Here is a 23479-nt window from a genome sequence, read left to right on the forward strand (position 1 = left end):
TCATGGAGGGCCTCACCTGGGCAGCCCAGATGGAGAGCACTGGGGAGTGACTATACCTTGCCCCACACCTCTGTCCTCCCCCATCACCTCTAAAGCAGCCTCCTGATAAATGGCCCTGGCCATCACTATATACCACCAGTGGACTGCAGCCCTGCTGAGATACTGATTCCTGCAACCCTGCCTTCCATCCCTACCCTTTCCAGAACCACAGGCAACCTCTTCAAACTCAGCTGCACAATTCTTATTTCTATCAGTAGTCCAGTGTTCCCTGGAATGGCAGGTCTGAGAGTTGCCAAATTCTGTCTGGGAACAGGAGCTTTATCACAGCCTGTTATTTTGGTGACACCTTCTAGGCCACCTTCCTCTTTGCTTGTCCTTGCTGTCTGGCAACCAGCAGTGATGAGGACGGCAGGTGGATGCACTGGGGCCAGTGCGCTGTGCAGAGTGGACATCTCACCCACTGTGGGGAGGGGGCCCAGAGGAGCCTCTTTGGCCCGTTGCTCTCAGCACTTTGCGTCCAGGCTCCTTAGGGGGACATTCATCAATGGCAGCTATTCGTTATAGCACGGAAGGGCTACTTAAGTATTTAAAAATATTCTTCAATAATACCTTCTTTCCTAACAAAGAAGAAAGGAAACTTCTGTGATTCTTCACTTGGTAAATAAATATTACAGAGTACTAAATTTTCACAAAAAGATGAGTAGACTTTCTTCCCCAACGTATGCTACAGTTCATTTCTTCAATGCCTCCCATTTACAAAAGAGTAATTTAAGCTACCTATTAAGGATTATATATATTAATAAGTGCGACCCAAACAAGCAGGAAAGCAAAGAACACTTTCCTGCTGCCAAACTGTGGGTACAGCTCCAGCCTCTAGAGACCAGAGACTCCAACGACAAGTCCTTCCGACCAGATCACTTCTCCATTTGGTGCCTGCCTAGAATAAGTGGACACAGCTTGTCTGCTGGAAGATCCGCCCATATTAATTTGGAAGAGAAAAACAATTGGCCCAAGAGAATAAGCACGATTGAGGATGATCTGCCAACAGAGCAGCCGCACGGAGAAGAGCACACACTAAGCCCCCAAGACCATGACCACACGGCACAGGCGTGCTGCTCCGCAGCCAATAAAATGTCTCTTACAGATGCTTTGGGAATTCAGTGGTCATTCCTCCAAACACAAGGGGCTGTGCGGCCAGAGGAAAAGGCTCCAGTGTTTAGAAAGTAGATGCTCATCCAAAGGTCACACCAGCCCAGACACCAGGGCACCGCAGTGAGGCGCCCCCAAAGTGCCACCAGATTGGTTCTCTTCCTCCCGGCATAAGCTACCTGGACAAATGGACACCTGTCTGCAAGCGTCAGTTTATAACCTTCTATGAGGAAACAGCCTTTTTACTACACATTGCCACCTGAGCACAGGATGGGGTGGCTTAAGGAACTGTGAGGACTCAGTTCAGCAAAGTTGGAAATGTACAATCACCATGCCTCAATCAAATTAGATCCTTCCAAAAAATATTCCTCCAGGAGAGTTTCTCCCTCCATATGCTGAATGTTATGGGTACACAGATGTCTTTTCTCTTGTGAGGGGTGACAAAGGGTAGAAAGGTGGGACAGGAAATAATGTTGCAGAGTGATGGTTAATCCAGGTAGATTAAGGCTCCAAACAATCAACCTGGGGCCTTTTTGGTAACTGACCATAACTGATCCAAGTAAGGCACCCCATTACTTGGATCAAACATACATACTTACGGAACAGTGATTAGCACACATGGCAGGTCATCATTTTCATACATAAAATCTGTTTCTCTGGATTTGACTATGGAATTGTTCCCCTTTATCAGTATTTTTTTTCCATTCAGAATAACAGCAGCTCACCTGTTTGGGGGAAAGCCCCACTAAGGCAGCTGAAGGTTTAAGCCTATGCCCTGCACCCCCACCCGCCACAAGACCAACTGTCTGTACCCGCAGGATTCCCGGGCTGCTTGCTCTCTCATATCTAACGGAGCTACACTGGGCAGTCAAAGACTCAACATATGTGAAAGATTTCACAGCTGTTCTTAACCCTACCATAGCTTGAAGTCTCCTGGGGCTCTTTAGGAAACCCCCAGAAATTCTGATTTAATTGGATCTACACATTAGTAAGTTTTAGAATCCAAGTGATTCCAGTGTGTCCTAAAACAACCCATCAAAAGACGTGGTGTTTTCTCCATCTGAAAGAATATTTGGTTGGGACAAGACAGAGTACTCAGTAGAGCTAAAACTCTGCTGACCACCGGGGATCCTTGGTATGTTGTGATTCAGCAGTAATCAAACAACCGTCACTTTTTTCTATAGATCTCGATAACTGGTTTCTGTTCGTTAACTGCTCTTGAGACCAAAAAGTGCTATCTAGAAAGCTGTCATGCAGAGAACAGGTGCCACACAAATGAGTGGTTCTAAAAGTTTTGTATGAGCAGCACACTTTCAAATATTAAAACTTTTGAGCACACATAAAGGGATTAAAACACTCAAAACTACACCAAACAAATCCTAAAAATTCCCAGCAACCACTACAGTGGAGTAAGATGACCCGGTGGCTTATACGCACGCCCCTTCCACTGCGTCAGCCTGCCGACCAGGCCCAGCGCCGGTGCGCTCTCAACACGTCCAGGGAAGAAGGTCGCCGCAGTGCTCCAGCCAGCTGCCCGGCTCCCGGCCCGCGCTCTGCTCAGCGCAGGGCTGTGTCAAGTCTCACCTCAGCACAAGCGCTCCGCCGCAGCAGAAACATGCTCCACGTTGTTGGGCAACAGCAGCAAAGTAAAAAAGGTTCTGTCCTAGAGAATGCAGGGCGAAGTGACCGGTATCTGAATTTCATTAATGTTTACAATTTAACTGCTTAAATCAACTTACTTATTAAAGTATGATATACTTCCAGAAAAATTGTGAGTGTATATGGCTCAATGGATTTTTACAAAGTGCTCACTTAGAACCACTCCCAGAGCCATCAACCAAAACCTGCGGGCTCCCAGAAGCTACCTCCCAGTCATCAGCCTGAAATGTAACACTATGCTGACTTCTGTTGCCACAAATTACTCTGTCTGTTTTTGAACTTAATGTAGTAGAATCATATAATAAGTGTTCTTCTCCCTCAACATTATACTTGAGAGGCTAGAGTAGTATAATCTGCTTTTTTTGTTCTTTCTTTCGGTCTTTTTATAGTATTCCATTGTATGATACGCTATTGTTTAAGATGGGCATCTGAGTTATCTCCAGATCTACATATCTTTTGATACACAAATGTACTAACATCTGTTGGATATATACCTTATAAGAAAGTGTGGTATGAACACAAGAATAGGGAAATAAACCAATGTAACAAAACAGACACAAATACAGTCACTTGATTAAAGACAAAGGCCAATGTAATGTGGAAAAATGATTATTTTCAAATAAGTGGTTCTGAATTAAATAACTGGATATTTATATGAAAAGAAAATCTTGACCCACTACCTCACACCATACACAGAAATAAATCCCAGATAGATTGTAGATGTAACTGTGAAAAATAAAGGTTCTAGAAATTAAATAAATGAATATCTTCAAAGATTTCTTAAACAGGACACAAAAATAATAATCATAAAGGAAAATACTGATAAGCTAGATTTCACTAAAATTAAGAATTATTATTCATTAAAAACACCCTTTAGGACAGTGAAAAGACAATCACGAGAAGACATATCCAGAAAATGTAAACAAGTCCTACAAATCAAGTTTTAAAACATAAAAACCCAATTTTTTAAATGGGTAAAAGACTTAATAGGCAATTTACAAATGAGAATATCCAAATGGCAAAAAATATATGAAAAGATACTCAATATTATTAGTCATCAGAGAAATGTACCCTAAAAGCCACAGTAAGGTGCCATTATATAACTATCACAAGTAGTTACAGTTTTAAAAAAACCTTGACAATATACCAAATGTTAGTAAGCATGTAAAGCAACTAGAATCTCGTGGGTGTGTAAATTGGTTTACTTAGTTAGAAATCACATGATAATATCTACTGAAGCTGAACATAAACATATCCTATGTCACAGCGATTCTACTTCTAATATTTTTAATGTATAGTTGACCTTTGAGCAACAGTTTGAACTGCACAGATCGACTTATAAGCAGATTTTTTCAATAAATACACTGGAAAAAAAATTTTTGGAGATTTCAGACAATTTGGTAAAACATTTTCTGTAGCTTACTTTATTGTAAGAATACAGTATATAATACATATAACATACAAAATATGTATTAATCAACAATTTATGTTACCAGTAAGGCTCTCCATCAACTGCAAGCTATTAGTAGTTAAATTTCGGGAGTGTCAAAAGTTATAAGTGAATTTTCTACTGCCACAGGGGTTGGCATCCCTAACTCCCATGTTGTTCAAGGGTCAACTGTATAGAAAAATATTTATGGGAACACACATATTATCTTCAGAGAAAGTCTTGAAAGAGCATACAGTTTTCTTTTAAAAAACCATCACTAATGCCAAAGATAAACACATCTGTAAAACCAGTATTACATCAAGAATTCTATCAGTTATGATATGAAAACATCTGAATAATTCTATCCATGGTATTAAATATCACCTTTTGCATGGATTCATAGAAATAAAAATCCAAGCAACTTGCCATATTCTCTTTGAGAATAAACATTAAGCCATATTAACTATTTGAAAAATTACATCCACTATGTAGATGTAATCACAGGATATCAGAGCTTAAAGGGAAGATGAAAAATAAAAGGTAACAGGGAATCACATGGAGAGAGTCATATGGCTTGTGATTCTAATGGTAACTGCAAATGAGGTCACTTATCCCTCTGTGGCCAGACTAATTGGTCAAGAGCAACAGACGCTTCATCAGCAATGCTCTTAAAAAAAACAGCCTATCCCTTCGTGGGCATTTTCAATTTAGAAAGCAGACACCTGCTGGCCATCAGTCTCTCATGAGACAGGACTCATGTCAATCTCCACCTACATTATTTGATTCCTTCTTAATCTTTATTATTTATAAACTGAGTCTTCAGAGTATATGCATGCACAAGGATAGCATGTGTACACATGCAGCTATCTATAGCAAAAAACAAATTCTCAGAAATAGCTGTTTGGAAGACCACATCTTGTTCTATTAATACTCATATACTGCAGTATTACATAACAATTTTTTTCTAATTCTGTTATGCTAATATGCAAATAAATGAACTCAACCATAGCTAGGAGTTAAATGTACTAATCAGCATGCCCTTGTGTCTCTCTAACTACAAAAGAACTTTACATGATCCCCTTCTGTTCTAAAACTCCCATGAATCTACATTATTAATCACTTTTAAACCTAGCAGCTTTGTTTTCTGGGATGTTAATACCTGCTATTTCCAAATCAGTATATTTAACCTACCAGAAGATACCTGAATCCTTATTTCATAGTAATGTTACATTAATATATTCTATAATTTTATAATTATTTGACAATTCCAAAATAATAACAGGGATAAGACACTATCAGAAGAAGTTTACCTAAAAACAAATTGTTAACAATTATTACCTGCTTTACTTTCTGGGACTTTAAAAGAACATATAACTATAAATAAACTTCTTGTTAAATGGAAAATGACCCCCCCGCCAAAAAAGTTTTCAAATCCATCAAAATAAAGCAGAGAGGAAAAGGACAAAATCCTGGTAAGTGGATCCGAGAGAAACCTATGGCAGGGTAGGCAGGTCTATGGCTTTTTATTGATTAGGTACCTGTTGGCTTCATCCCAAGATTCAGCCACAAAAGGCCAAACTTCCTTAATTACAAACCAGTCAGACTGGTAGAAACTGCTAAGATCAAGGAGCCAGAATAACTTGGGAAACTAGGAGAAAAAAGGAAAATGTCAAAGATACATTTCAGAAGATGAAGTGAAAAGAAGGTGATAAAAGCCTTTTAAAGTATGGCTTTCAAGTCAGTCGGACCTGGTCTGGATGCTGGCTTTGCCTCTAACAAGTGACCTTGCCTGGAAATCCCCAAGACCTGAAGAATGGGTTTCCTTGTATTTAAAAAGGAAATAATAATGTCTCCTTGCAGGGTGTAGGGAGACTCCCTTGAGATGATGCTAAAGGCATTTCTTAGGATCTCTTCTACACCCAAACCCTGAGTTGCAACAAAAGGTAGAGTTTCTGACATTATATGACAAAACATGCTGAGGGATTAAAATCCTACTTCTATTACTGCATATTAGCACTCAGTAATACTTTTTCCTTTTCTATTATTCCATAGTTCTTTTTTTATTATGAATTCTATGGTATTCCCAGGAAACGTTTTAATAATCCAATACTAATGATGATAAAAGGCTAAGTAATTTAGTGCCTTAAAAATAAACAAAAACTAAGCAGAAATTATAGATATCACTTAAAGAAACCAAAGAGATTATCTGCTTTAACAAAGAGCAATGCTCTCCTGCCATGCTTTTTTAAATGTTGATAGCAGAACATAAATCAAATATTCAAAGGTCTACTTTCATTTCAGGGGCACAAAAGGGACAGATCATTTATAGTAACATCTTGCAAAACAATTCTGAACCCAACCAAATACCTAGATCCAACTTAAATGAAGGTATTTCCTTCTATTAGATTATTTCCAAAATTATACACACTAAATAATTTTCTTCTTTGAAATACACAGCCCATGAGTTTTAAATCCCAAGCAAAACCAGTTGTAGGCAGTCCAAGTTGGCATCACAGGAAGACCATGAACTCACCTCCTCCCACAAACACATCAAATCTACAGCTACCTATGGAATAATTCATGCTGAAAAACAACTGAAAACTAGCTGAACAGCTCCTTCCACAACAAGGGATAAAAGGGCCACACTGAGACAGGCAGCAGAGGCAGAGACATGGTCTCACCAGAATCCCCATCTGTAGTGACACGGACCCATAAGAGGAAGGGATCTCACAGGCCTGAAGCCTCTCCCTGAGGAGTGAGGGGTTTGTGCCCCACATGCAGTACTCCAACCTGCACCACCGAGATGAGCCCCCAAAAACATCTGGCTTTGAAAACTAACAGGCCTTATATCCAGGGAACCCAGGGGGCAGTGGGGACCTGAGATACTTCTTTTGATTCTCACAGACAGAATCATTCAACCCAGGACCTAATGCAAAGGTAGCAGCTGGAAAGATGACTGGATTATATGTGAAGGAAATTCATTTGCTAATCTTAAGCATCAGCTGGAGGGGAAGGGACCAGTTGGAATTTTGCCAGGGGATTGAAGTGCTGGCAAGCACTACTTCTGCATTCTCCCTCTACCTTTTTAGTTCAGGCAGGTGCACATGGACACAGCCTTCTATAGCCATGGGCACACACAGCCCCCAGCACTTCTCTCCTATATCACGAAAGCCACAGGACACCCCACCCCCAGTGTTGTTCCCCTGCAGCACCAAAGCCACAGGCATGTACTGCCCCCAGCATCTTCCCCAGCCTCACTAAAGCCATGGTCATGCCCCACCCTCAGTACTCTCCCACAGCCCCCCTAAAGCCAGTAGGAAAATACACTCCACACAGGGGATGCCTCTTGATCACCCTAGTGGCAAAAGGAGCTTGCTTCTGGGCCCCATGAGACTGTAACAAGCAAACAGACAGTTTTGGGCAGGCTACCACCCCTAGGGCACTGCACAGGCAGCAGACTGAAACATACCCTTAGTCTGCCTTTGAAAAGGGCCTTGTCCTGGCTTCTTGCCACACATCCAGAAGCTACAGAGGCTCTCTCAGGGAATGTAGGCTGGGAATTAACATCTTTGAGCCCTCTGGCCTCATCACAGCTCAATGGTACCTCCCAGAAGGAGGTTACATGCTCATTTAAGTCCCAGTTTTCAGAACTGTCACCCAGGGACACCTCCAGAGGTGGTGGTCTGGAAGTCAGCAGGGTTTATGATTGCAGCCCCACAACATTGTACATACTTGCATACTTCAAAATCTGCTGCCTGAGGATCTGGCTTCCAATCAGCCTGAAACTAGGTGCTGACTGAGACCACTCCCTTTGGAACACTGGCAGGTTGGTACACCTTCAGCAACTGGCACCTATGAAGAACAATCAGGCTGCTTACACAATCACAAGGGTGTGAGACAACCAAGATATAGCACAAGGCTGAAAAATAAGGTTCTTCTACACAAGGCCACTCCTCCAACATTGGGAGAGAGAGCTGATTTGCCTAATACACAGCAACAGAGAGTCAAGCATAATGAGTAAACAGAATTATATTTTCCAAAAGAAAAACAGTAAGACAAAACTTCAGAGAAAGACCTTAATGAAATGGAAATGAGCAGCTCACCTGATAACAAGTTCAAGGTCATGGTCATAAAGATGCTCACCACCATCAGAAGAATAATGGAGGAACACAGTGAAACAGAGAAAAACATAGGTACCAAACAGAAGTCACAGAGCTGAGGAGTATAATAAATGAACTGAAAAATACACAAACGGGGTTCAGCATCAGGCTAGATGAAGAACAGAGCAGTGGCCTGGAAGACAGGGCAGCGGAACTCATCCAACCAGAGCAACAATGGCAATGGCGAAGAATTTTTTTTAAAAAGTGGAAATGGCTTAAGAGACCTTTGAGGCAACATCAAGGAGCGTAGCATTCACATTATAGGAGTCCCAGAAGGAGAAGAGAGAGAGGAAGGGGCAACACACTTATATGAAAAAATAATGATTGAAAATGTCCCCATCCTGGGGAGGGAAACAGACATCTGAATCCAGGAACCCCAGAGGGGTCTAAATAAGTTGAACATGAAAAGAGCCATACCAAAACACATTATAATTAAAATGTCAAAAGTTAAAGATAAAACAAGAATTGTAAAAGCAGCAAGAGAAAAATAATTTGTTATATACAGGGTTACATTCAGCTGATGTTTCAGAAACTTTGCAGGCCATTAGGGAGTGGCATCATATATTCAAAGAGCTAAAAAGAAAAAAACTTTCAACCAAAAAAACTCTACCCAGCAAAGTCATCTTTCAGAATTGAAGGAGATGAAAAGTTTTCCAAACAAGCAAAAACTAAAGGAATTCATCACCAGTGTACCACCATTACAGGAAATGTTGAAGGGACTTCTTTAAACTGAAAAGAAAAGTCACAAACCAATAACAAGAAAACATATAAAAGTAAAAACCTCATGGGCAAAGGTAAATATATAGCAAAGGTAGTGGATTAACCATTTATCTAGCTATTATGAAGACTAAAAGTCAAAAGTAATAAAATTAACTATAACTACAAAAATTATTTAAGGGATACACAAAATAAGCACATAAAATATGTCAAAATCATAAAACATGGTGGGAGAGCAAAAATTTTTAGAATGCATTCAAATTTAAGTTACTTTCAACTTAAAACAGACTGTTACATATATAATCTGTTATATGTGAACCCTGTGGTAATCACAAAGCAAAACCTATATTAAATACACAAAAGGTAATGAGAAAGGAACCTAAATATAACACAAAGAAAGATAGCAAACCACAAAGGAAGAAAACAAGAGAAGAATAAAGGAAAAAAAAGGAACTACAAAAAGTCAGAAAACAATTAGCAAAATGGCAATAAGCACATACCTATCAATAATTACTTTAAATGTCAACAAACTATATTCTCCAATCAAAAGACACAGAGTGGCTGAATGGATAATAAAACAAAACTGATCTATATGTTGCCTACAAGAGATTCACTTCAGTCTAAGGACACACACAGACTGAAAGTGAAGGGATGTAAAAAGATATTCCATGCAAACTGAAACAAAAAGAAAGTATAGTTTTGCAGCTATACTTATATTAGACAAAATAGCCTTTAACACAAAAACTGTAATAAAAGGCAAAGAAGGGCATTTTGTAATGATAAAGGAGTAATTCCAAGAAGAGGGCATAACATTTGTAAATATTTATGCAACCAACATAGGAGTACCTAAATATGTAAAGCAAATATTAACAACATTAAAGGAGTAATTAATAGATAGCAATACAACAATACTAGAGGATTTTAATACTCCACTGTCATCAATGGATAGATCATCCAGGCAGAAAATTAACAAGGAAACATTGGCCTTAAACAACACATAGATCAGATGGACTTAACAGATATATATGGGATATTCCATTCAAGAGCAGGAGAATACATATTCTTCTCAAGTGTACAAGGAACATTCTCCACAACAGATTGCATGTTAGGCCACAAACAAGTCTGAATAAATTTAAGACTGAAATCATATCAAGCATCTTCTCCAACCACAACAGTATGAAGCCTAGAAATCAATTACATGAAGAAAACTGAAAAAATCACAAATATTCGGAGTTAAACAACATGCTACTGAACAACAAATGACACAATCAAGAAATCAAAGGGGAAATCAAAAAATACTTTGCAGCAAATGAAAGTAGAAATGTAACAATCCAAACTCTATGGGATGCATCAAAAGCAGTCTAAGCAGGAAGTTTATAGCAATATAGGCCTATCTCAAGAAACAAGAAAAATCTCAATCAAACTTCACACCTAAAGGAACTAGAAAAAGAACAAATCTAGTTGAAGGAAGGAAACAATAAAGGTCAGAGAAAAAATAAATGAAATAGATATTTAAAAAAGAAAAGATCAATGAAATTAAGAGCTGATTCTTTGAAAAGATAAAATAAATTAACAACTTTCAGCTAGAGCCACCAAGAAAAAAAGAGAGACGGCAACAATAAATAGAATCAGAAATGAAAGCGAAGTTACAACTGATATTACAGAAAATACAAAAGGATCATTAAGAGACTACGATAACCAATTATATATCAATAAATTGGACAACAAAAAATGGATACATTTCTAGAAACATAAAATCTTCCAAGACTGAATCATGAAAAAAGAAAATCTGATTAGACTAATTACTAGTAAGGAAATTGGATCAGTAGTCAAACCTCCCAAGAAACAAAATTCCAGGACCAGATAGCTTCACTGCTGATTTTTTCCCAAAGATTCAGCTTTAATACCTATCTTTCTCAAATTCTTCCAAAAAATTGAAGAGAAGAGAACACTTCCAAACTCATTTTACGAGGACAGCCTTATCCAAAAAGAGACAAGAACACCACAAAAAATTATAGGATAATATCTTTGATGAAATCTTCAATACTATCTTAGCAAACTAAATTCAACAATATGTTAAGATCATACACCAGATTAAGTGGGATTTATTCCATGGATGCATAAATGGTGCAAAATCCACAAGTCAACATGATACACTACATTAATAAATATGGTATCTCAACAGAAAAAACATTCAACAAAGTTCAACATCCATTTATGAAAAAACTCTCAACAAGTGGGTATAAAGGGAAAGTACTTCAACATAATAAAGGCTATATATGAACTTACAATTAATATATTCAACAGTGAAAAGCTGAAAGCTTTTCCTCTAAGATCAGAAACAACACAAAGATGCCCACTCTTGCCACTTTTACTCAACACAGTATTGGACTTAACCAGAGCAACTAGGCAAGAAAAAGAAATAAAGGCATCCAAATTGGAAAGGAAGAAGTAAAACTGTCACCATTTTCAGATGATATGATACTGTATATAGAAAACTCTGAAGACTCCACCAAAATAGTCTTAGAACTAATAAATGAATTCAGTAAAGTTGCAGGATATAAAATCAATACACAGAAATCTGTTGCATTTCTATACTCTAATAACAACCTATCAGAAAGATAAATTAAGAAAAAATCCCATTTACCAATGTATCAAAAATAATAGAATACCTAGGAATAAACCAAGGGGGTAAAAAACCTGTACACTGAAACCTATAAGACACTGATGAAAGAAACTGAAGATAACACAAATAAATGGAAAGATAACCTCTTCTCATGGATAGGAAAAATTAATATTGTTAAAATGTCCACACTACGCAAAGCAATCTAAAGATTCACGCAATCCCTATCAAAATTCCAATGGCATTTTACACAGAACTAGAACAAATAATACTAAAATTTGCATGGAACTACAAATAGCCAACCACAAACCCTGAATAGCCCAAGCTCTCTCTCTTGAAAAAGGAGAACAAAGCTGGAGGTATCACGTGCCTCAACTTCAAATTATACTACAAAACTACAGTAATCAAAACAGTATGGTGCTGGTACCAAAAAAGACACATGATCAGTGAAACAGAATAGTAAACCCAGAAATAAACCCACATATATAGGGCCAATTAATTTATGAAAAAGAAGCCAAGAATATACAATGGGGAAAAGACAGTCTCTTCAAAAAATGATGCTGGAAAAATGGACAGCCACATGCAAAAGAATGAAACTAGGCCACTATCTTACACCATAAATAAAAATTAACTCAAAATCAATTAAAGACTTGAACATAAGACATGAAGCCATAAAACTTCTAGAAGAAAACATAGGCCATAAGCTCCTTGCCATCAGTTTTGGCACTGGAGTTTTTTATCTGAATACAAAAGCAAAAATAAACAAGTGGGACCACATCAAACTAAAAAGCTCGACACAGCAAAGGAAACCATCAACACAATGAAAAGGCAACCTACTGAATGGGTGAAGATATTTGCAAATCATGCATCTGATAAAGGGTTAATATCCAAAACGTATAAAGAACTCAAACACCTCAGTAGCCAAAAAAAAAATCTGATTTAAAAAATGGGCAGAGGATCTACATAGACATTTTTCCAAAGAAGAAATACAGATGGCCAACAGACACATGAAAATATGTTCAACATCATTAATTACCAGGGAAATGCAAATCAAAACCACAATGAGATAGCACCTCACACCACTCAGAATGGCTAGTATCAAAAAATAAAAAATAACAAGTGTTGAAGAGGATATACAGAAAAGGGAACTGTCATGCACTGTTGGTGGGAATGTAAACTGGTATAGCCCCACTATGGAAAACAGTATGGAGGTTACTCAAAAAGGTAAAAATAGAACTACAATACAATCCAGCTATTCTACTTCAAAGATGACTAAGTGAGGAGGAAAGCATGAGAAACCTGAGTAAAGAGAGGTGTAAACATAAAGGCCAAGTTTAGGCATGGAGAGCAGGCTTATGAGCTCTGGCATAGGTTGTTAACAAAGAGTTTGTGAGAAGCAGGTAAACAGGATGACCATATTACTTAACATTCAAACCGGAATTCCTCTGAGAGTGAAAGGAGGCACTAGTAACAATTTTGTCAGGACAAAAGGTGCAAATCTGGACTGTCCTGGGCAAATCATGACATATGGGTGCTTGGCTCAATGAAATGGATGTTCAATACTCTATCATCATTTAGCTCGGGCTATTTAGAAATGTGCACAGTTGTACTGAGGCATCAGATTTAGAAAGATATCAAAACAAATCACTCTTGAAAGCATCTTTAGAATATGTCTGAGGAATTTCTCTGGGCACATTCTGCATATTTCAAAAGACAAAACTTGCAAAATGGGCATGGCAGTGTCAGTGATCTCCAATTCCAATGGAGATAAATGAGTTTGCTCATTTCAGAATGAACTCTAAAGAAGAGAAACTAAAAATCAGAAAAACAAACATCCTAGGTGCCACTCATTGAGTGCTCATTATATACCACACACTGCTTTGAATATTTCACACATATCATCTCATTTACTCTTCACAACAATGTTTTGAGGGGAGATTTTATTCTCTCCATTTTAGAGATTGGGTAACTAGACACACAGACTTAAACATCTTGCCTAAGGCCACATAGAAAGGAAGAGAGGGAGACAGAATGGGCTCCAACCACTTAACTCCACACCCTCTATTGTTCCCACCACTATTCTGCCTCTAGAATAATCCAGACATTCAACATGCGGCCTGAGTGCCCAGCACCACAGGGCCTAACCCAGCTGAGATTATCAACCAGAACATGTTTTATCTAATTACCCCTGCCATGTGACCATGCACGAGTGGCCAGCAGGGCCTCGCCACCTGTCCTCCTCTGCCACTGGGAAGTTGGCAGGTGCCCAGTGTCCTGCCAGCAGGCTGGACCATTCCATAATTGTCAATAAAGCTAGATGCAACTAATTATACACCCTGAGTACCCTAAAGCTCTGGAGTTATTCTGTTGCAAGGAAAATAGCTACTACAGAAACTTTCCTGATGGTGCTGCCTTGCTTGAATCACTATTAATACTCCTATAACGACTGCACCACAGCCCTCCCAGTTCATTATTCATTATTATCAGTACGAAAAAGCTGGTCAGCTTACAAACATACAGTTTCAGATCCTTTGGCCCACTGACAAAAATATTTGAATATAATATCCCCTGCACTATAGAATCCAATTAATATAAAATGAAAAGGTGGCTAAGCTAATCCAGAGACATCCGGTAGGCACGTAATGACAGCCAAAACTTAGCAGTAATAAGGAACAGAGCATCTTTCCTTGGACATATATATACATATGTATAAAGTAGTCTGAAAAGAAAATATGAATGTTCATACTTCATTTATATCTGCAGTTAGGGCTGTAAATACCATTGCCCAATTATGTTGAATAGTAAGGCATACGTAAATTAAGTATTTAAAAAAAAAAAAAGAACAATCTAGTTTAGATCCCTTGCAGAGCACACATAATAAAAGAAACTGAACAGATTCTGGGAGGAAACATTCTAAGAAAATAACTTGAGTGGCACAGATCAGCAATTTAAAAAAATAAACAATTTCCTACCAACTATCTCTCTGGATTTGGTGAAAAACAATACAAATAAAACATAACTGTTTGGAGGAGAGGCTGGAATACAGGGAAAGGAAAAGCAAATGGGGGCAAGCAACTTTTAGGGCATGAAAATTAATACCCTCTGACTGTTTCTTAAAACTGAACTCTGAATTGTGACAAAAGCACTTTGCGTAGACTGAGACAAGCTGCCATGCCCCAGCCTTGATAACAGTTATCATATGCGGCCTAAAATGCATTCGTTCACAGAGAAGCAGAGGGCTGCTGATGAGCATTGGATTTTCCTGACCTAAATGATCCAGGCTGCCTATCTATCCAGACAAACTCACTTGTGATCCAGTTACTGAGCGTCTGATATTTATGATATGCCCACAAGTTTGCTGGGCATGCAGTTGTCTTCACCACCCACCCCCATTCAAGAAAAACGTGTGAAGTCAAATGCAGATTTTTTTTTTAGATCCAAATTCTAAAAATGGTTATCCAGTGCTTGTTATCTGTACAAAACTGATAAATACAGCCTAGCTTTTCCAGCAAGGAATCTGGTTTACTTAAACCATGGGCCAATGTAACATCCATATGTGTATTTTTATTATTTTATCTAAAAATATGTAATAGACATGAAAAGCCTGCTGGTAACCTACCTTGGGGTGCTCAGCATCAAGCATAGAGATATATGTTGCTGTAAAAGTAGTAGAAGTGTTTCTTCTACACACCACTGATATTATGGTTAATGCAATAATCATATGAAGAAAAAATAAGAGCCTCCACCTTGAGCAAGGTCAGACCGTGGGTCCCAGGGAAGCTGGAGGCTCTGGGCAGGCAGCCACAACAGGTGCCTACAACTGCCTGGCTACATTATCTGTCAATTTCTTCTGCCAGCAGAAACAGAGATTCTTCTTTTACATTTAAAGGGGAAAATCAAACCCGGTGTGCCAAACCACCAACACTACCTTGACTATACAGAAAAGTTAAAACTGCCAGCATAATTTAGGGAGCAGTGGAGTGCACCCATACCCCAGTTGGACACAATGACCAGCTCCAGAACCTTGGGCAAAGGGTTAAGCTCTCTGAACTCCAGTTTTACTCAGCCTCCATGGCTGTTGAGCACCAAGTCAGAGAATCATGTTACCCACTTTTCATGTGTTTTGCAGAGTAAGTGTTAATTAACGGTGGCTGCTGTTTCTCCTTTTAAACACCAAAACACTGCAATGGCTACATTTCTGACTTATTAAAAGAAAACCCAAGATCAATGGTTGGCATGGTCTGGGGGTGAGGAAGGTGAAAAATCACAGTCACGGGGGGAGTTTTATGTGGTGATAGAGCAATACCGTGTCTTCACTGTGGTGGCAGTTACATAATTGTACTTTTGTCAAGTCTCACAGACTGGATACCAGCAAGAATGAATTTTACTTTATGCAGTTATACCACATTTTTTAACAGTACCAACCAAAATATTCAATTAATTTTGGTTAAAATTAGCCATCTGAACTAAAAGAAATTAGTTTAATAAGTTTCAATTAATAAAATCCAAACATTTTAACTTCATTTATTTCTAAAATTAAAAAAAATCTAAGGCCTAAAATGATACCTCATAGTTTTAGACCAAGCTCTAGAAGGAAAGGATTGAACTATTTGTAAAAAATGGATGCCATCTGAACAATGAACCAAATTAACTGTTTCAAAATAAAATGATTGTATTGAATGATGGGCTGAAATGAAATATGGAAAGAGAAAATGAAAGTGATGCTTTGTTTACTAGATTACTTAAGATGACAAAAATAAAGACCCCTTCCCTAAAAATCTAGTAATGGACCTTTGCAAATAATCTGAAAACTGTGTAACACTATTTTCAGTGAACTATGGAAAAGTAGGGAAATCTGGTGATTCCATGTCTTAACTTTCATGATTTACTTTCTCAAGTTATTTGTGAAAGGTTCTACAATCAACACTGTTACCATGACCAAGGAGCTCTTTTAATATATATCTGTGCATCTATTTTGGCAGCAAATATAGTTTTACAACAATTTCTTATTCAACACCATATTTACAAAACAGATGGAGTTCCAAAGAAACGATTTTAAATGAGAAATAGTTCTGGTCAGCCATAGTGTATTTCTGCATATGTCCTACACCTCAGCAATAATCCTCTCTCTTTGCCCACTGTTTATCCCACTTTGGCTGTTATTTCTACCTCTGATTTGGGGACCCCCACCTAAGAGGGATGGAAAGACTAGAATGAAGATGGAAGCTAGGCATAACTCATACGCCCAACATTTCAACTAATGCAACCCCATCAACACTGGCCTCTGCTTCTGAGGTGGCATTCACTCCCTGCCTTTCCCTCAAGTCCCCAGTTATCACCTTGCTTACTAATCTACTCCCACCTCTACCCTCCCATGATCTGACGGCATTCATCTCTTATATTCAATAAGAACATAAGGAAACCAAGGGAAGATGTCACTATTGTTATTTTACATGAGCTTCTGCTAAGCTTAGTATTTTTTGAACAAAAGCAAAATATAATTTGTCGTTCATGTGACAAAAATCCCTGTGTACTATTCATTGCTTTATGATATTTGGTGTTAAGTAAAAGATCTCTTTATCCTATTAAGATATTGTCTTGATGCTGCTACGTCTTTAGAAAATACCTCACTAAACTTGTAACATCTTGCTCCTTCAAGGCACAAATTCAAGGGGAAATATACCAAGTTACCTATTTAAATATAGCATACCCCTTTCCAATAAATTTAGGCTTGATCAACTTTCAGCACTATTTCCATAGTTTTAAAGGGTGTTTATGAAAATGCACTTTGAATATAGAGGCAAGAAAGAGGAATAAATCAAGTCATCTTAGGAGGTACAAGACAATGAACAAGATACACGATGGTAAATTCAAAACCACCCATTCTAGGAATTAATGGAACTTAACAGAGAAAGCATTACTTCCTTTCATTCCTCCATTCATTCAAGAAACAATCTATTGAGCCCCTACTATGTCCCTTGCAATTTGTACCTAAAGATACGACTGTGAACAAGAACACCAATTGCCTTTATTAGAAGAAAAGTGACAAAGATAAGAGTTTAAAGTTTCAAAAACTAGTGATTTCTGAATAATTAATCGCTTCTCCATATGCTTCTAGAATTTTCAATAAAGTGATACCAACTATCAAGTTCTCAATTCCACATATCAGAAGTAGTAGCAAATCATCCTTCTCCCTAATCTATGAACATAATATTCGTTGTAATATTGTAGGCTGTTGTAATTCATTCACTGTTACACTGTGAACCCCAATATGAAACCAACAAAGTTTGGATCTTCTTTTTAAAAAGTGTAAAAAACAGGCCTCCAAAAAATTGGGGGAGAGGTGTTAAAATTAGGTAGGTGGGTATCTTCTCTGGCATTTTCACCTCAAATTTCATTAAAACCACAATGCAAAATCACCACATATATCTGATAACTAATACAAATGGGTATGACACATAACTCTGTCAATAGGATCGATTATCATGCACAGTTGAAAGCAATTTCATTGGAAACATACGCTACAGAGTGAAAGAAAATAAAAGTCACTAAATAAGCTAGGTATGTAGCAAAAACATATTGTACTTTCCTTAAACTCTAAATGCTTGCAGGTGGTTAATACACTTGATCTTTAAGCCCTTCAGTCGTGTCCTTGCCCAGACATAAACTGTGCAAACAGATGACAAAGCGAAAAGCAGTTTCACAACTGCCTGTTACATAGAGAAGCAAGGAGGTATATTTCACTAGATAACTGCAGAAGTTGGTAATACCATCAGACACTTACTTACAGAGTATTTACAAGATTTCTACAGGTCCAATTAAATTTCAAATACCACCAGTGCCCGCTCTCTTCACTGTGGGCTGTTTTGTCCTCTCTCCTGCAGTTATCAGCCACAGGAAGGGTGGGCTGCCACTGGGCTTTGCTGCTCGCTGGCCTGGTAACCCCTTGATTTTCAGAAAGCAGTGTTTTCCTATTTGCTCCAAATTTGAGCAGAATGAGCTAGTCTTGCCTAAAGCTCGCCAACTATTTTTTTCACCTCCATTCATGAGAAACATTTTTACATTGCAGACCAAAATGCAATCAGGATGAAACCACCACAGACTCGGGAGTTCCTAGGGTTACTTCTTGAGTTTAAAAGGCACAAAACAATCGCTCACTTTCTTCTGCTAAATAACACTGTGGAAAAGATATCAAAACCAAGCACACTGCCCAGAAGAACTTCCACAGAACTGGAGGCCTGCTTACCGCAGCAAGGAAAAGACTGAACTGTGCAGAACTGTAATCTCTCGGTGCTTTTGAGCCTAAGAAAGCGGAAATCTGCATTTATGTTCAGAAACCTACTCCATTTCTCCGTGTGATTGGGTGACCAGAGATTTTACACCCTCCAAGTATAACCATTTGCAAGAGAGAACTATACACAGATGAGAAGGAGTCTATTAAATAATTTCTGTTCACCACCTGGGATTTTTAAGAAAACATCTTCACATAATCACTAACTGTCTTTAACATACAATAGAAACCTCACAGGGAGCATGACCAGCCTAGGCCACCACAGAAGAGCATGCCCGGCACAGACAGGTACAGGCCATAATTCCAGGCCAATCCAGGGAGAGGTGACAGCTCCAAGTTCAACTAGGAATGCCTGGGCACAGCTCTCCCTGCACATTAAGGATCACCTCTCCATTCTTTCCAAATGCCATCTGCATTCAGTCCCTGCTCAGACCCCCAAGCCCCGGTGCCCCAGTGCTTCCCGTTAGCAGCAGGCTCCCTTACACCCGTCCCTCCACCGGCCCTCCCCTCCTGGGGAAGCGCACCCCAGGGACGGCTGGCGGGCGATGCGCGCCCTTCTCCAACCTACCTTGATGATGCTGCTCCTGCGGGGCAGGCCGCCGGGTTTGCTCTCCCGGGGGAGGGGGCAGGCGGCCGGGCTGGGGGACGGGGCGAGCGCAGCGCCGCGGGGGCCCCTGGCGGGGCTGGCCCGCGCTTCGTCTCCGGACGCGCCGAGGCTGCAGTCCCCGTTGGAAACCCCGCCGCTGTCATAGCGCGCCCGCCCGTGGCCGAGGCGACCTCCCCCGCCGCCGCCGCCGCCGCCTTCGCCGGCTCCGGCTTTCAGGGCGCCCCTGGCGCCGAGGGCCGGGCCCGGGGAGGTGGGCAGGGCCCCGCCAGAGGCGCCCCCCCGGCTGCACTCCGCCATGGGCGCCCCGCGGCCCGCCAGCACAAAGCCGCGTCCCCGCGTCCCCGCGTCCCCGCTGCCGCCTCGGGCCGCCGCGCGGCCCCTCCTCCTCTCCTCCTCCCGCCGCCGCCTCCTCAGCCGCTTCTTCCGCTTTTTTTTTTTTTTTTTTTTTTTTTAATTTAGATGTGATGTTTGTTTCCAGCTCGCCTGGCGCGCGGTTCCAGGCTCGGCGGCAGAATTACCGGGAGATTCCTGCAGGCAGAGGAGAGAGCCCGTCAGCGCCGGCGGCGCCCGGCACCTGGGGCAGGAAAACACGCCCCGGCACACGCGCCGCCGCGGGCGCCAAAAATAACCGCGGGCCGGGCGCCGCCTCGGGCTCCGCACCCACCCCGGGCCGCCGGGGTCGCAGCGCGCCTCCCGCGCGTCCACCTCAGGCTCGGCGCGAGGGCAGCGGCAGGCGCCCCGACGCGCCCGGCCACGCGGAGGCGCCGCCCGAGGCCTCGCGGCCCGGGAGGGCGACGACCCCGGGGTCTCCCCGACCCCAACTCCCCGAGGCCGCCTCCTGCTCGACCGCCACCGCCGCGCAGGGCCCGCTGAGGCCTGAGACGCGGGGAGGAAGCCCCCGGCGAGCAGGGGCAGCTCCCGCAGCGGGCAGCCCGAACCCCACCCAGGCCCGCGGCCGTCTCCTCCCCAGCCCGGCGCTGCCCCCGGGCAGCCCGCGACCCACTGCGAGCCGCGCGGGCTCCGGCCCGAGGGAGCTGCCGTCGCAGCGGTTCTCGCCGAGGCGGGCCACCGGGCCGCGAGAACCTCTGCGGAGACTGCGGAGACCCATGGCGGGGGCACAGCTTGCAGGCTCCAGTCCCTCCAGAGCTGCAGCAACTGCCAGTCACCCGCCCGGTGCCCCGAGGGGCAAAGACCTCGCAGGCCGTGGGGCCCGGAGCGACGTCCGGGGCTCCGGGGTGCGGCCCTGCACTTCCCTCCTACCCACGCCCCAGGCGCGGGGCCCGTTCAGCTCCCCGCCCGGGAAAAGGCCCTCCAGACGGTGCCCTCTGGGATTCCCCACTCGGTCAAACCCACTTCCCATACAGAAACCAGCTCCGTTCCTTTGGGCTCCTCAACTGTGAATTGATGCAACTGGTTGCAAGGATGCTGGGCCGGGGGGCGGCGAGAGGTGAGGAGCAAAGGACCACGGTGGGGCCCGGTTCTGTGCCCTTTGAGTCGCCCTACAGGGATTTATCACCGCGTCCCTCCCGCCCAGTGTCCCTCCTGATCCCGCCGCCGGGGATGCCTGCTGGTCCAGCCCTCTGCGGGCCCCGCCCCAGGTCAGGCTCATCTTTTGAGGTAGGATCCTACTTGGATAGCCACAGCCCGTCCCTCCTCTCGCTGATTCTTCCCGCTTCTTCTCCTTCAACGCTCCAGGTAGAGTGGTGGGCCTAAAAATCGACCCTAATGTAGTCGCTCTCCCGAGCAAATACCTCCCCTGATCTCTATCCCTCCAACCAGACAGTGCCCAAACTCCGCGGCGTGGTACCCGCGGCCCCGCCCACCTCTCCATCCCAGGCTCCCTGCCTCTAGCCTCAGCCCTTGCCTAGCACCCAGCTCTTCTACAACTAGCGTTTCCTTTTCTGGGATTGCGCTTCCCGCAGGGCGCGATGAAGAACCGGATAGTCCACTGGGAGGTGAACTTAAAGACCTTGTTTTCATTAGCATGGAGTAGAAACTGCCAAGTAGCCTCTGAGGAAACGCTTTTCATACTTACACACACCCGTCCTTGCCTCCAAAACAACTTCAAATACCTCAGTGTTATTCTTGGGGACATTTTAATTCTGATCCTTAGATTCATGTTTCTGTATCCAATCAGAAAAGTTTTTATCCATCTCTACCCAGCGTTGGCCTACACACTAACAGAAATATTTTCACTTCCATGGACAACAGTGTTGCAATATTTTATTCGTTCCCGTCCCTTTTCTTTCTTCCTTCTCTCCCCTCCCCCATCCCATCTCCCCACACCCCCTCCCCGGGTTTGGTTCAATTTTTTTTCAGACTTCTGACATTTTTGCAGGAAAATACTATATTCAAATAATTCAAATTAAATTCTTAATCTGCTTTATCGAGAATGCTTCTGGGGAGGAAAGGAACAATGCTGGGCCTCTATTCTTAAAGTTCTTTAATTCTGGTATTTTGAATAAACGCCTGGAGGTGTCTCTGCCCTTTCCTGCATTTGCCAATCACTAGAAGTATGCTATGAGAGTCATATATCCTGCAACTTGTACCATGAGTTTCCTGGGGTGAGTGGGGACATATGGAGATTTAAATCTCATGCATGCTTTTTATAAAACCACAATCTAATTCACCTAATGCATTCGAAAATGAGCACCTATGCATCTCACTCTGGACGCCCAACAGATTAAACCAGGGAGACTTCCTTGAAACAGACTTGGCATTTAAATTAAAACATTTCCCAAAGTGTCTTGGCAGACCTGTAACTAATGATGCCAGAAGCCCAATGTCTGTGCCAGGTTCCTTTTTATCCCCTAAGTGCTTGCCTCCCACAAGCCACTGGTCGCATGCCTGCTGATGTTATAGCTGTACTTCCTCATCACACGAACAGCCAGACCGCAGGTACCATTTCTCCTAGATGGTGATGGGAAGCAGCATGTTCCTCTGACATGTGCAATTCTTGGCTCCCAGTAGGCTTCCTAATAGCTAAACTAAGATTTTTCTCACCCAAACAGCATAGTAAGCAATTATTTCTCCTCCTTCCTGCCTTTCTCTCTGCAGTTACTAAGTGATTGCTTTCCATTTCCCATATTCCGTGAGCAATGTTATTGAAGAAATTGTAAACATTTTGCCAAAATTCTTACTCAAGTGTTTTCATGTCATTGTAAAATTCATAGAAGTTAGAGTTACAAAAAGAGCCAAAATAATCATAGTCATTCCTCAGCAAATGCTGTTTAATGAATGGTTCCTTCAGATGAATTTTGAGAACAGGGCAATAAGAGATAGGCAAGACATTAATAAAATGCTCACTCTGGAAAACTCTGTAGTGGTTATGCCAATTTGTTATATATATATACATATATATATATATACACACAGTGGTTACATGCTGATGAGTAATTTGTTCATAAAGTTTAAAGTCAATAACTACCTTTAAAATCTCGTTATGTTGTCATGCCCACAATACATAGCTTTATCTCTTTTAAGTTTTCTTCATATTTCAAACCATCTCAGCTTTTAATCATTGTTGTTGCTTTTCACCAAACTGTCTTCTATTTGTTTGTATCTTTAATTTGATGCCTAAAACATGAACTATTCAAGCTCCCTGGTCCATAATAGCCTTCCTTCATCCTCCCAAAGTAACACTGATGCTGTTTGCTGACTTCTTGCCATCATTTATATCCTTGTAGATTATGAATTCATATCTAGTTTCCAGTTCACAGGCTCTAATATTACAACTCTTTGAATTTTTCTGACTCACTGAGTGCTTGACCTTCAGATTATTTTTTACCTCAACGTATTATGACAATTTCATTTCCCAAATCTCAATCATTTTATTTCTGTATTT

The 23479-nt window shown here is 41.4% G+C and overlaps 1 protein-coding gene across 1 annotated transcript in view; it reads right to left on the reverse strand.

Moving 5' to 3' along the window:
* PLCL2 (phospholipase C like 2) overlaps window positions 1-19975 on the reverse strand; it is a 208183-nt gene extending 188208 nt beyond the window's left edge. Inside the window, exon 1 of the mRNA XM_036901029.2 lies at window positions 19597-19975. Within this exon, the coding sequence (XP_036756924.2) occupies window positions 19597-19932 (336 nt within the window). The 5' untranslated portion in view covers window positions 19933-19975. The remainder of the gene's footprint in view (window positions 1-19596) is intronic.
* Window positions 19976-23479: the final 3504 nt, after the last annotated feature.

This window comes from Manis pentadactyla, chromosome 14, assembly GCF_030020395.1.
Source record: "Manis pentadactyla isolate mManPen7 chromosome 14, mManPen7.hap1, whole genome shotgun sequence".
In the NCBI taxonomy this organism is placed as follows: domain Eukaryota; kingdom Metazoa; phylum Chordata; class Mammalia; order Pholidota; family Manidae; genus Manis; species Manis pentadactyla.